Source organism: Pholcus phalangioides, unplaced genomic scaffold, assembly GCF_987345545.1.
Source record: "Pholcus phalangioides strain wild (caught in Gottingen) unplaced genomic scaffold, Ppha-v1.0 ptg000012l_1, whole genome shotgun sequence".
NCBI lineage: Eukaryota > Metazoa > Arthropoda > Arachnida > Araneae > Pholcidae > Pholcus > Pholcus phalangioides.
The window spans coordinates 1,410,701-1,423,012 of NW_028301605.1; the positions used below are offsets into that span (position 1 = coordinate 1,410,701).

The 12,312-nt window shown below is 36.8% G+C and overlaps 1 protein-coding gene across 1 annotated transcript in view; it reads right to left on the bottom strand.

Moving 5' to 3' along the window:
* Nucleotides 1-935: 935 nt before the first annotated feature.
* LOC149079122 (intermembrane lipid transfer protein VPS13A-like) overlaps nt 936-12,312 on the bottom strand; it is a 180,890-nt gene continuing 169,513 nt past the window's right edge. Inside the window, exons 75-79 of the mRNA XM_089239993.1 lie at nt 9,937-10,060; nt 7,269-7,335; nt 6,975-7,123; nt 6,712-6,838; nt 936-6,624 (exon numbers count right to left, since the gene is read on the bottom strand). Coding sequence (XP_089096119.1) covers nt 6,484-6,624; nt 6,712-6,838; nt 6,975-7,123; nt 7,269-7,335; nt 9,937-10,060 — 608 coding nt within the window. The 3' untranslated portion in view covers nt 936-6,483. The remainder of the gene's footprint in view (nt 6,625-6,711; nt 6,839-6,974; nt 7,124-7,268; nt 7,336-9,936; nt 10,061-12,312) is intronic.

The window sequence follows — 12,312 nt, forward strand, 5'->3', positions numbered from 1 at the left end:
TGGAACCTCCCCTAACGGACACTCCGTTAACAGACAGACACCTCTCTGATCCTCGGTCCCGTGGAATAGGGATTTAATGTACTTCATTCCCCGCTAGCGGACACTCTCGATAGTGGACAGTAAAATCAGACAAATAATTTGTCTTCCAAACTCCAATTTGTTAATTTTTGGTCATAAACCAAGAATTTATTATATTCCACTGAGATTATGTTAAATCCCAAAATTGGTGAATACGATAAATATTCAGTTAATTACGTGATTAACAGCACATTACTATGATCCAGGAAGGTGAATTCGAATGGCAGTGTGTTAGTTTTGTTTGTTGATACGTGTGAAGAGAGAAAGCATTACAAGATAAAATATTGTTATAGATGTTTTTAGCTTCTTCACACCTATTTAAATTTAACTTTTATTGCAAAAAATATGTTCAGTGCACGTACCATGTACGGGTAAAAACAATTAATTGGTTTTATGAGGAGAAGAAAGGTTTAAATTTACCCATATTTATCAGACTTGCAAACTTTATTTGAGAATTATGCATAATCGCCGGTAAAAGCGATAAATGTAGTGAAATCTAATCAAACATTCGTTATCGAATCGATTGGTGATTATGCACCGGTGTATCACTTTTACATATACATTTTAACATAAACATTCATAGAAGCCAACTGCGACCGAAGTCAAACGTCGTATAAACTAGATTTCCAATGTGTATGTCGTACCTCCCCGTTAGCGGAGAAAATGTTTGGTCCCTTGTGTGTCCGTTATCGAGAGGTTCTACTCTAACCATATGGATACAAGCGAATAGTCACATTAACGTGACTCGACTCTTTACAATCGTCACAAACTATTTCTCATCAAGTACCAATTAGAAATGATGCAAACTCTAATTTATAAAAAGAAACTTTAAGGAACGATTACCACGAGTGTCCACATCAAACTATATATGCTCTTTATTCAACATATAAATAAGCACATAAACTTTTTTTTTTTCATAGAATGCGTGATAGGATAATACAATATAGTACATATTTGAGTATTTTTAACATTTAGATGGAATGAAAATATCACACAAAATGGTCTCTTTTTTTTCTGTTTTTTTTTTTACAAAAATCACACTTAAGTCTCATATACACCAAAAAATAAATATTGCACTGAATTACATTGCATTGTGCCACTTGGTAAAGGAAAAACGAAGTCCATGATGAATATGATACATATTTTTTATAACCTGTATCTGAATATTGTCAACAAGCAGGATGAAATTACAATCTACATATGAGAAGGACTATGATTGACTAATACAAATAGCATGATCCCAATTTTATTGTTGGGCGAAAATGGTATGATTGTGTGTGACTATCCTGGATATTTTCTGTATACCACACCATTCGATATATACTTATTTGTAACTAACCGGCTTAATCGCGGAAAAATTTATTAATGTAAATTAGCCACTATCAAAATTTATCTTCCCAGAGCACTCTGTAGCATTGGCCATCAAGCCAGTGGGGGAATCAAAATTTATGAAAATGCTGTGTGATTATAGGCAAGGTGAGACTAAGCGTTTGATCGGATAATTCTGCAGCTGTAACTAACAGTTAGATCGACACTGAAATTTGTACACAAGCTGCTCAATGTTTCTGCAATTAAAAAATTGTCAATTTTTTTTCATTTTCAGAAAATTGATGGACTTTTTTCTTAGCCACAGCACTCACTATTATTAAAGTGATGATTCTCATATCTACAGTGTGATTCAGAAAAGTTGGGAAAAACTTCAAGAGGTGATAGTATACACAATTAATTGTCATCAGAGAACGCGTGGTCTCACATGAAACGCAAACGCGCTAGCGCTTTTCGGAACGGATGCTCCGCAAAACGTTAAAACGACATTCCTGTTGAAATGTTTCGGGAGAAAAAGAACACTATGCATGCAAATGTAACCTGGAGAAGAAGAAACCGTATGCAAATCTGCGTCACAGTGAACGAAAGGCGCAGATGCCAGCCCCGTGGAGTTATTCCAGAGTGCAACAGAGTTCTAACAGTTGTAACGTACGCGGTAACGGCGTACTTTAGTAATTACTGAAAAAGCAGGCATGCATTTCAGTATGAAAATACTCAGCGTATTTCCCCAGGTTACATTTGCATGCATATGGTGTTCTTTTTCTGCCGATAAATTTCAACAGGAATGCCGTTTCAACGTTTGTGGAGCGGCCGTTTTGAAACTCACTAGCGTGTTTGTGTTTCATGTTAGACGATGCATTCTTTGATGAGAATTGTTTGTATTAGTGTGCACTTATCACCTCTTAAAGTTTTTCCCATGTTTTATGAATCACCCTGAAAACTAAATAAATGTAAAACGGAAACACTGCGCTAATCTGATGTTCAAAGACACGTGTTCTGCGGCTTTAGCAAGTTATCGTGACAAGCTCCATCTATGAGATTTTCTAACTAATGTTTTTCAACTAAAACATTAGTTAGAAATTGTTCAGAATATCTTTTAAATAATACTTGTGCGAAATCTTATAACAGATCCAGCTATTGGTTGTGACCGCTGAATGGTCTGAACAGGTCAGTTTATTTTACGCTTACGTTTACTGAGGTACACCTTACAAGGGTAAATCAGTCAAGAAGATATACCCAACTGATGTTCCCTGATAAACTTGACCTGGGATCTGTATATATTCATGTATAAGCCTGTTAGTGCATAAGCTAAATCCCCCCCCCCAAAATTAGATGCATTTTAGGGGCCGTTCAAGTATTACGTAAGCAAATTTTTAGCCATTTTTGACCCACCCCCCCCCCCTCTTGTCAGCAGAATTTCGTCATCAGCTCTGCCCCTCTGAATCCTAACTCATATTTTCATAAAGGGTGGTCGATGACGTAAGCATTATCCAAACCTCCCTCTCCCCTTGTCATCAAAAGTCAGCAAATCGGAACCCCCCCCCCCCTCCCCCAGCCAACGATGATGACGTAATACTTGAATGACCCCTTAGCAAAAAAAATTATAATTCTAAGACGAACTAAGTTGGCCAATCCTGGGACTTCTTGGTCCATCAGCGGTTACATTAGCAATTAGCATCAATCGTTCCAACTTGTCGATGATCTTGAGAGTTCTTAGTGCATTGCTCAGCCCAGGGGGCCCATGATTCTCCAAAAGTGGCAGTTTTCGTGTGTGGGGTGGAACACACTTTTCAGGCTGGAATTGGGGCACCCCGAGTATATACAGCATAGATTTCCGACTGGTGTTCCGCGGAACCCTACGGTTAAGTGAGGGCTTTTTTGGAGTTCCGCGGAATTAGTCCGTGACATTTGATTTACGTTCTGATTTACGACGAAACTTTAAAAATCCCAGAATTCAGAGAGCTTTGACAGAAGAATTTTCTAATCATTGATACTATCTCGTAAAGCTGCTTTTTATTGGTAATTCTGAGAATAAAGTACGTAAATTAGGAGGTGGAGCCCCAGCATATCATTTTGCCCGAGGTCCCATGATGATGCGTTGAGGATACCACGTGAGTTATAGAAATATTAAAAATTAGTGTGAGATCTCTGTCTCGCCTTACAACCCAACAAGGGTTCCGTGGAACGTTTATTCATTCATTGCCACACGGCGCAGCTTTTGTCCTCCTTCGAATAATTTTCGCAGATCTTATGGGCAGTTGAATGGTAGGCTCCCAAGTGCAATCCAGTGCTCGGTCGAGCCCTGGGCTTCATAACCATCAAGGGTTTCGCGGAACAGCTTCATAATCGTTGAGGGTTCCGCGAAAGCTTTTACGTTGGAAACCCCTCATATACAGTATTCCAAGTTGTATAATGTGAGGGTCCTGAATGTAGATTGATGATCCAGTAATCGCTCCAGCCCGGGAGCCTGAGATGTGATATTAATCATTTTTGTTTTGTTATTTTCACGTTAAAAGTTAACTATGAAGGGCCCATGGGAACTCTGGCGAAGGACTCCTACCAAAGAGCCCTGCCGTATGATGTGACTGGGGGGAACCAGTACTCAAGGTTAAAGTACTGGCTGGTGATTTCAGGTTCGCATTTAAGTGAACCTTATTCTTATGATATTATGTGAATAACATAAAATGATTTTTTAATGTATTTATTATTGATTTATGGTCCAAATTTAGGCATTAATCCGTTCTGTTGTCAAAGCTTTTACAGTGTCTATGACGAGTTCAACTGGTAATTTTCAGCCCTGTCAATGTTTTCTTCATTTCGACACCCGTGGATGAGTATGATTATGAGTATCCTTCACGTTTACAGTTATATTCATGTAAAAGATTTGAGATTATCTGTGATACATCTTCTTTTCTTTTCAATTTAAAAATGTCCTTGTTTGATAATTATAGGGGAAAAATTATTCCATACTTCAATTATACCACTGCCAGCAGTGCTGCAGGTTTCAATGCATTTATTGTTTATGAGAAATAGTATGTTCGAAAAAATACTCATACATATAAACATATATATGTTACGGTAAAAGCCCGAAGACTGGTAGAACCTAGGTTTCACCAAGCGAGTTGTTAAAAGCCCGAAATACGCTTCTAAACCTTTTCATTTCGGACTTTTACCAAGTCAAAGTCCATTTTTAATGAATCAGTTAACCATCATGAGAAGTCATTAGTTCGTGTGAACTTATTAGTTTCTTATTAAATAATAATTATAATTATTCAATAATTATGACTAATTGAGAATAAACAAAATTAATTAACTCCAATGAACTTATCACTCCCTGGCACTAATTAAACATTTGTTAAAATTATTTATTTCTCACGTCGATTAAGCAATTATTAATTACCTAATTAATCTATTCCGACCACCAATAATCATCATGGCCATCAATAGCCAATTGGTTCATTGAACAATGGGTATTAACTGCTCAAAATAATTAGTTTTTCCCGAACAGTAAGAAGTTTAAATCAATCAATTAATTAATTAATTAATAATCGGTCATTCTTACGTTAGTGTCAGGAAGTATCGAGTTCAGGTGGTTTATTAATTGAATAATTGATAATTAAATAATTATAATTATTAATTAATTAGAGTCAGGAACTAATGAGTTCGTATGATGATTAATTTATTCGTATTAAAGACGGAATTTGACTTGGTAAAAGTTCAAAATGGAAACGTTTACAACCGTATTTCGGGCTTTTACCAACTCGCCTTGAGAAAACCTAGGTCTTACCAGTCTTCGAGCTTTTACCGTAACACACATATATATATATATATATATATATATATATATGTGTGTGTGTGTGTCAAGGCCGTCTAAAGAGTATCATGGGCCCCGAGCCAAGGGGTTTTTCGGAGGCCCTATCTGGAAAATTTCAACCGGATCTCATTATTGTGAGGCCCCCCTTCTCTTGAGACCCCCGGGCCGTGACCGGGTTGGCCCATGCGTTACAGTGGCACTGGTGTGTGTGTATGTATCATTGAAAATAGAATCAAATATAGAATATCACTTCCAACTGGCCATAACTTTCACGACATTATTGCAATGTTTTCTTTTATAGAAATAGGGAGGGAAATAGTAATGCTTCCCAAAAAACAGTAAATGACTGACATTTATTACACAAACTTGTTTTTTCCTCATTCTGAAAATGATAGTATAAACGATACCAATATTTTCAGGAACATAAATATCGTTCCGACATCTTTGTTAAACCTGAGTACTTCTTTTTACGTACCAGAAGGATATCAAATGGAACTACAAGTTCTTTTTATCTAAAAAAGAAGTTCATTCCATCACAATTTTTGTAACATGAATGTCGCTCTCCACTTGTTAATGCTAGATGTACAGAAGACTGGATTGCAATTTGTGTATTACAATTTTTACTGAAGTTAATGGCATTAATCCAGCTTTGGTCATACATATATTAAAAACAAAGCCGCAATTAACTGAATCGTTAAACATTCAATATGACAATTTTTTTAGTTCAAATTTCCTTTTCGCAAGTACGTAAAATGGTCCTATGATGATTGGCATTATGATGACTAGATCGAAGGATGTTTGTGACATTCATTAAAACTATTCTAACACAGCGATAACGCAACCGTAAGAAACAACACGTTATATTTTATGTGTGCCAATAATTAACAATAACCCGTGACAGTATATATAAGCACCTTTGAAACTCCAACTTCCTCGCGGCCATCAAAACGAGGGCTATTATGTACCTACTGCATAATTAAACTTCCTGATCCAACACCACTGAGTTTGAAAACACATCACGCTATATATAAACAAGCTCCTTATATATTCTTTTTCTCTCGTTACCCTAACTGCCAACTAGACATAAAAAGTTGGAAAATAATAATAGTAATTTGCAACGTTCAAAATAGTCATAAAGTATTCATATTTTTATATGGGAAATCGGAGGAGTAAGTCTGTGTGTGTCTGTGTTTGCCTGCTCATATGAAGCAGGCGAGCTGCCTCGAAAAAAAATATCTGTCCATACCGTGGATACGAAGGCACATTTATACGTCTGCGGGACACGGTTTCTCACGGACATTGAACAACAGGGCTTTCTCAATCTTGTCTTTAAGCCATTCGAGCACTTTGACGTCCTTGCACATAATGTAGCGCTCGTCACCAGTGAAATTCAAAACTGAATCGTCCTGAAAGTATCGGAATGTATATAAATATATTATGAATGCAATAAAATTTCTGTGATTCAATCATCAAAAACTGGGCGAGTTACTTACTTGTTTGATTCTGATAACTAGTTTCTCTCCTGATATACTGGGGACAGTCATTATATCGTCGATAGTGATCACCCAATCGATATCCCAATCACCCCACATTTTGCACTTTTCCAGAAGAAACACGTGTCTGTTCAGAAAGAAAAGAAAAATTATGGTAAAATCGACAAGTTTTCTCATTGTCATGGTGTTTTGATAGAATTTATTAATAAATCCGTAATTTGATTTGTGTATATATCTGAACACATGAACACAAAGTGAATTACTTGTCTGTTATCAGAGCTACATCAGACCGTTCGTCTTTACTCAACGCTGCGTGGGCCCAGAAGACATCGCTTTCAGCATAATGACCTTTACTCAGTAACTGTAGCAGCCTGCAGCCAGAAGCTTGATAAGGTGAATAGGGACGTATACCCTGTTGAAATGAAATTTCAAGTGCATGGTTCAAATATTGATTGGTTCTCTATCGTGTTATCAAATTAATTGATTGTTCGAATATATAGCCCTGATTATTGAAACTAAGTTAACCATTCGGGAAGAACTTATTAGAAGATTCTTACCATGGTAGGGTTTATGTATCTTGGAAGACGAATGCGGACAACAACGAATTCACCCATCTCTGCTGCTCTGAAAGAATTAAAGCACAAAGTTTTAGAGAAGCTCAACCACATCTATATATAGGTAATTAATTTTCCGTATGTGTATCTGTGTATGTTCTATATACAAATCTATCAGCTAATTTTGCATATATACAGATGAATCCTGTATACATGCAAAATTAGCGCTCTCTTCCCCCCCCCCCCCGGATGTCGCTCCCGAACCGCTAGCACCAGAAGTTTTCAGAGAGAACAAATTTTCCATTTCTAGGGATCATGCACGTACTAAACCGTGTTTCGATATAGTTTCAAGCACGTTGTAGTACCAAAATTATGTGAAATAAATGGTGACATTAAATCGGGGTTCGACTTTACCAAACGGATTTGACTCGAACGATGAGCTACTTGAAAAGTTTGTCAGAGCTGAGCAGAAAACTGTGGGGCAACAATGGTTCGTAAGCCTCAGCAATGACTTGTTTCAATGACTCAGCAATGGAATGTTTACTTTGGTTACTGTGGTTCCCAAACAATGAATTTCAGACATGCTTATCCCTTTAGAATGATTTTTAACTTCTTTAACGATCCCAGTATATGGAGGAAACCCAGCAGTGCCAGGCATTTTCATCAGTCAATTTATAAAGTAAAAGTGAGATTTTCTGTATACTGTATTTATATCATAGACTGATATTTTCTGCATCTAACTGTGTTCAAGTTTTGTTCACTAAAAATACTTTTAAAATATTTCAATACAAACTGCTTGCAGGCATTTCACATGCTAATATTTTTCACTAAAAAATTTTTTTCTCAAAACCAAGTTTTATGTTAGACGAGGAACATTTCATTCAAATGTCTTGAACATTTGTGTGTCTCTGAACACTATGGTGTTACGTACTTTAACACGAGGATTTTTTATTAAAATTATTTAAAAAAATTTTATGCCACAGAATATGGATAAATTTTGGTGATTTTTGAAAAAGTTGCACTTTGTTAAAGTTAAAATTCAACAAAAAAAAAACACAATTAAAATCTTAAATCCTGTTTGTAACACCATAGTGTATAGCAAAGTTTCAATACATTCGAATAAGTGGTGTTCGAAAAAATTAAATTTTCCTTATCTAACAAAAAACGTAGTTTTGGGAAAAAAGCATTTTGGTGAAAAACATTAGCATGTGTATAATGCCTGCCAGCAGTTTATATTTAAAATATTTTTAGCACAGGTAGAACAAAAACTTTAACAAACTTAAACGCAAAAAAGTTCACAGTATTTAAAAGTTGAGAGTGGAAAATGTGTTTTTTGGAAAATTTGCGTGCACCAACCCCTCTTGATGAGGAAAAATTTGAGTAGATTGTCATCTAATGTACAATCATAGCTTGTGTGTGTGTGTGTGTGTGGTGCTTGAGGTGTGTATTGCTTCACTATTTGAGATGTGATTAGTTGAAGGGCTAGAACCTTCTTGTGATGAGAGAGAGAGTGTCTCTCTCTCTTTTTGTCTCGAATTCATTTGGGAGTTCTTTCGTTGATAACAAAATCACCCTTGCGTTGATTGTAGTAACGGTGAGTAATGCAAAAAGTATTATCATAGGCCATCTATTCGAAATTTTAGCAGTAGAATATGGAACGCCCATTTGATCTGCAACATCCACGGCATGTTCGCTAGACCTTTTTTAGAAGATCGTCGATAGCTCGTAGAACATATGCCAATCTCTGTGACTGATTTATAGATTTTTCATCTGTGGAAGCATCTCCGAACTTTTTGGTGAGAGTATATCTTATTTTCGTAACTGAAATAGAACGAGGTTTTCATGCAATTAGAGTTACATAGGGACGTGCAAGAAGGAGTAAAACACCCCAGTAGCCGCATTTAAGTGAACAAAAGAGGGAATATTTTTGCATCTGACGCGTTCCCTTAATGTAAGATGACCTTAGAAGCAGTTACACTTGGTTATACCAGCACCTCCTAGAGCTAGAGGAGGATCTATCTCTATAGGAGGTGCTGGTTATACCCATTTGAAGAATAGGAAAATTAGAAAATCCGTGATATATATTCGGGTGGTGGGCGAAACAACCCCATTGCAAATTTTCGTGGATTAATTTCAGTACTCATCTGTCTCATCACTGGTCATGAATAACAGAAGAACGCAGTGCTATAGCTAAGACGATAGGAAACAGAATGTCAGTGGCATGATTGTTAGCGGCTAGAAACTTTACCAATGTTATGGTAATGGTACTAATGTCAAAAAACTTAACCAAAGTTGAAAACCTTCACTAATAATTAGCCAACTGGATTTCAAAGCTAAACTTATTTTCATTGATGTGACTATTTTCGCAACAGTAAAAACTGAGTTTATTTGTTTTAAAAAAAAAATTTATTTCACCCTCCCTCTAATTGTTTTAGACCTGATTTTCTTTTGCGTTGCAAGTTAATCTTTCATGTTCACTAATGGCAAATTTTTAAATTTTGTGTGCACGGCCGCACACACACACACGCAGTTTATAGAGTACATCATTCATAACTTATTAGACATATCCGATAGTTCAGACTTAACTTGAAATTGTCTTATCATGTAATTTGGATTTTGAATTATTAATCTGGTCGGTAAGAAGAAATAAATAATGGCTTTGATTAATTACCTACGAATTCCATCGAAAGCCATGCTAACTAGGTCCATGACTCCTCCAGCAGGTTTTGTGATAAGCCCCAAGAGACCCTTGCCGATTCCTCTGAAAAATCCTTCTACTCCCTCTTGGTGAGCTCCTGAAACCGAAATTATGGATCTTTAATTATCATGCACATAATGCCCTACAATCGACTGAAGGCTACCAAAATGGGGCAGCCAGCAAGAAAACGGTGACAGATATAAAAGTCATTCTTGTGGAATATAAATGTGAAGGCAGGAATTTCAAAAAAGTCATTCGTGATGCAAGGGGATGTACAGTTATTAAAACAAAGGAAAATAACTTCAGATACACACACCCTGTGCCCAAAAAATATCGTTAGAAAATTGTTGCCCTGTTTCTCCTGATGCTAACAAAAAAGTTCATGTTTATAAGTGCAATATTCGCAGAGAAATCTGAATTCAAAAATTGGCAAAAAGTCAGGAAAGAAGTGTGCCCGTTAGTTCTTTTCTGTTCTTCAAATTTTCTCCGATTTTTAAATTCAAATATCTCTCTGAGAATTGCACTTAGACACATTACTTTTTTTTTCATCAAGAGAGTTCTAATTGGGTTTTTGGGGACAAGTTGTCAGTATGCTTGCACCATGAATCACTTGCCAGTCAGTCAGTCACCACACACCACCAGTCAGTCACTTGCAACATGAATGAGGTATCTGAAATGAGTGACTCCGCACATTTATATTCCGCAAGAATGACTAATATCTGTCACAATTTACTTGATATCCCATTTTGAAAAATGTCAATCGATTGTGTGGGAGATCACTGTATCTATCAATTTTTTTTAATTCGTTATTCCTGAGATTAGGAGGTGTTTTGATCATTATTGAGTTATTTATAACTGCATAAATTATTGATTATGTAGTTTTAGGAACATGAAATGTATTTAGTAACTAAAAAGCTAGAAAATAATCTACCGTATTTCTCTGCATTAGCCGGCATCATGTAAAAACTGTAGGTATACCAGCTTTCGGAATGTTGAGGTGGCTGGCATGTTTCCGGCATGCCGGGGAAATCAATGTATAATAAGGATTACTGTTTGTATTTGGCCAATTCACAATCAATTTTTATAATAAAGGTATTTAAGAACTTTCCAGAATATGTGGCTTGGATTTCCCGGATGGTAAACTTCCCTGTTTTTTACAGCACGCTGGCTAATACGAGGGGGAATATGGTAAAACTTGCTGGATCCTCTAATCCAGTGGTTCTCAACCGGGAGCCATATGGCCTCCAGGGGGGCCACGGATGAAAATCTGGCAAAAGGGGAGCCACGGCTACTGATATGGGGGCCACGAAGAAGTTTGTGGAATTAAATTTCTTTAGTCACTCTGACTAAAAAAAATTTAATTTGAACCAAAAAATGCAAAGAATATATTTTTCGCCATTTTTCCGCTATGCAAGTAACATTAACATGAGGAAGGAAATAAAAAAAGCGCGTTGCATGTAATCTCGGTGGGTTTACGACTTGGGGTTGACAGTAGGCCCTGACACAAACTATAGAAGAGGTTTAAGCAAAATGGAGTAACTGTAAAGACAGAAAATTGTGTGTGTTTAGACTTTTCATTCAAAGAGGGCTGCCATAAAGAAAGCAGACAAAGATTTGTTGACCATTCATTGGCATTCTTTTGAGTGCTGGTAGTAAATGCAATCCAAGAAGTAGATGGGTGAAAAATGAAAGCTTTTAAAAAACCCCCATCGTTTTCATGCAATTACAGACGGATAGCCATCTAGTTTATCACAAAGCTATCTTCAACCGGCACTGAGTGGTCTGATCATTGATCATTTTTGTCGCACCACGGTCATTTTCTGCACACGAGGGCTAATTAGACCCCGGGACCTACAATTTATTGCCGATTCCGAACGGCAGGCTTGTTTCTTATACTCATCGAGAGGTTGGTGCGCTAACCCCTCGATGGGGGACTCAGCAATTTTGTGCTGCGGTCAAGTCGTCATTTTTTGTTGTACCCCTATGTTAGGAAAGTTTTCTGACAAGGACGAAGCGGGTATCGAACTCGCGACGCCTCTAAACCTGAGTAGTCTGATGGGGGAAATATATTTATACAAATCGAATAAAGAACGATTGCTCTGGGGTATTTTTTCAATGAATTTTTGGGGAGGGGGTGTGCCAACCCATTGCCTCCACTGAAAAGAAATAAAGTCGAATTCAGTTATAACGAACTCCAAGAGACCAAATCATACATGAGGAAAAATACCCACGAAATTACATTTTTTAAAACTACATAGCTGTGTAACTTAAGAAACTGTAATTGCATAAATTTGCTGTTGTGTCTCAATCGCAAGTGTTCATATGCCATTCCTTTCAATTTAACAGGAA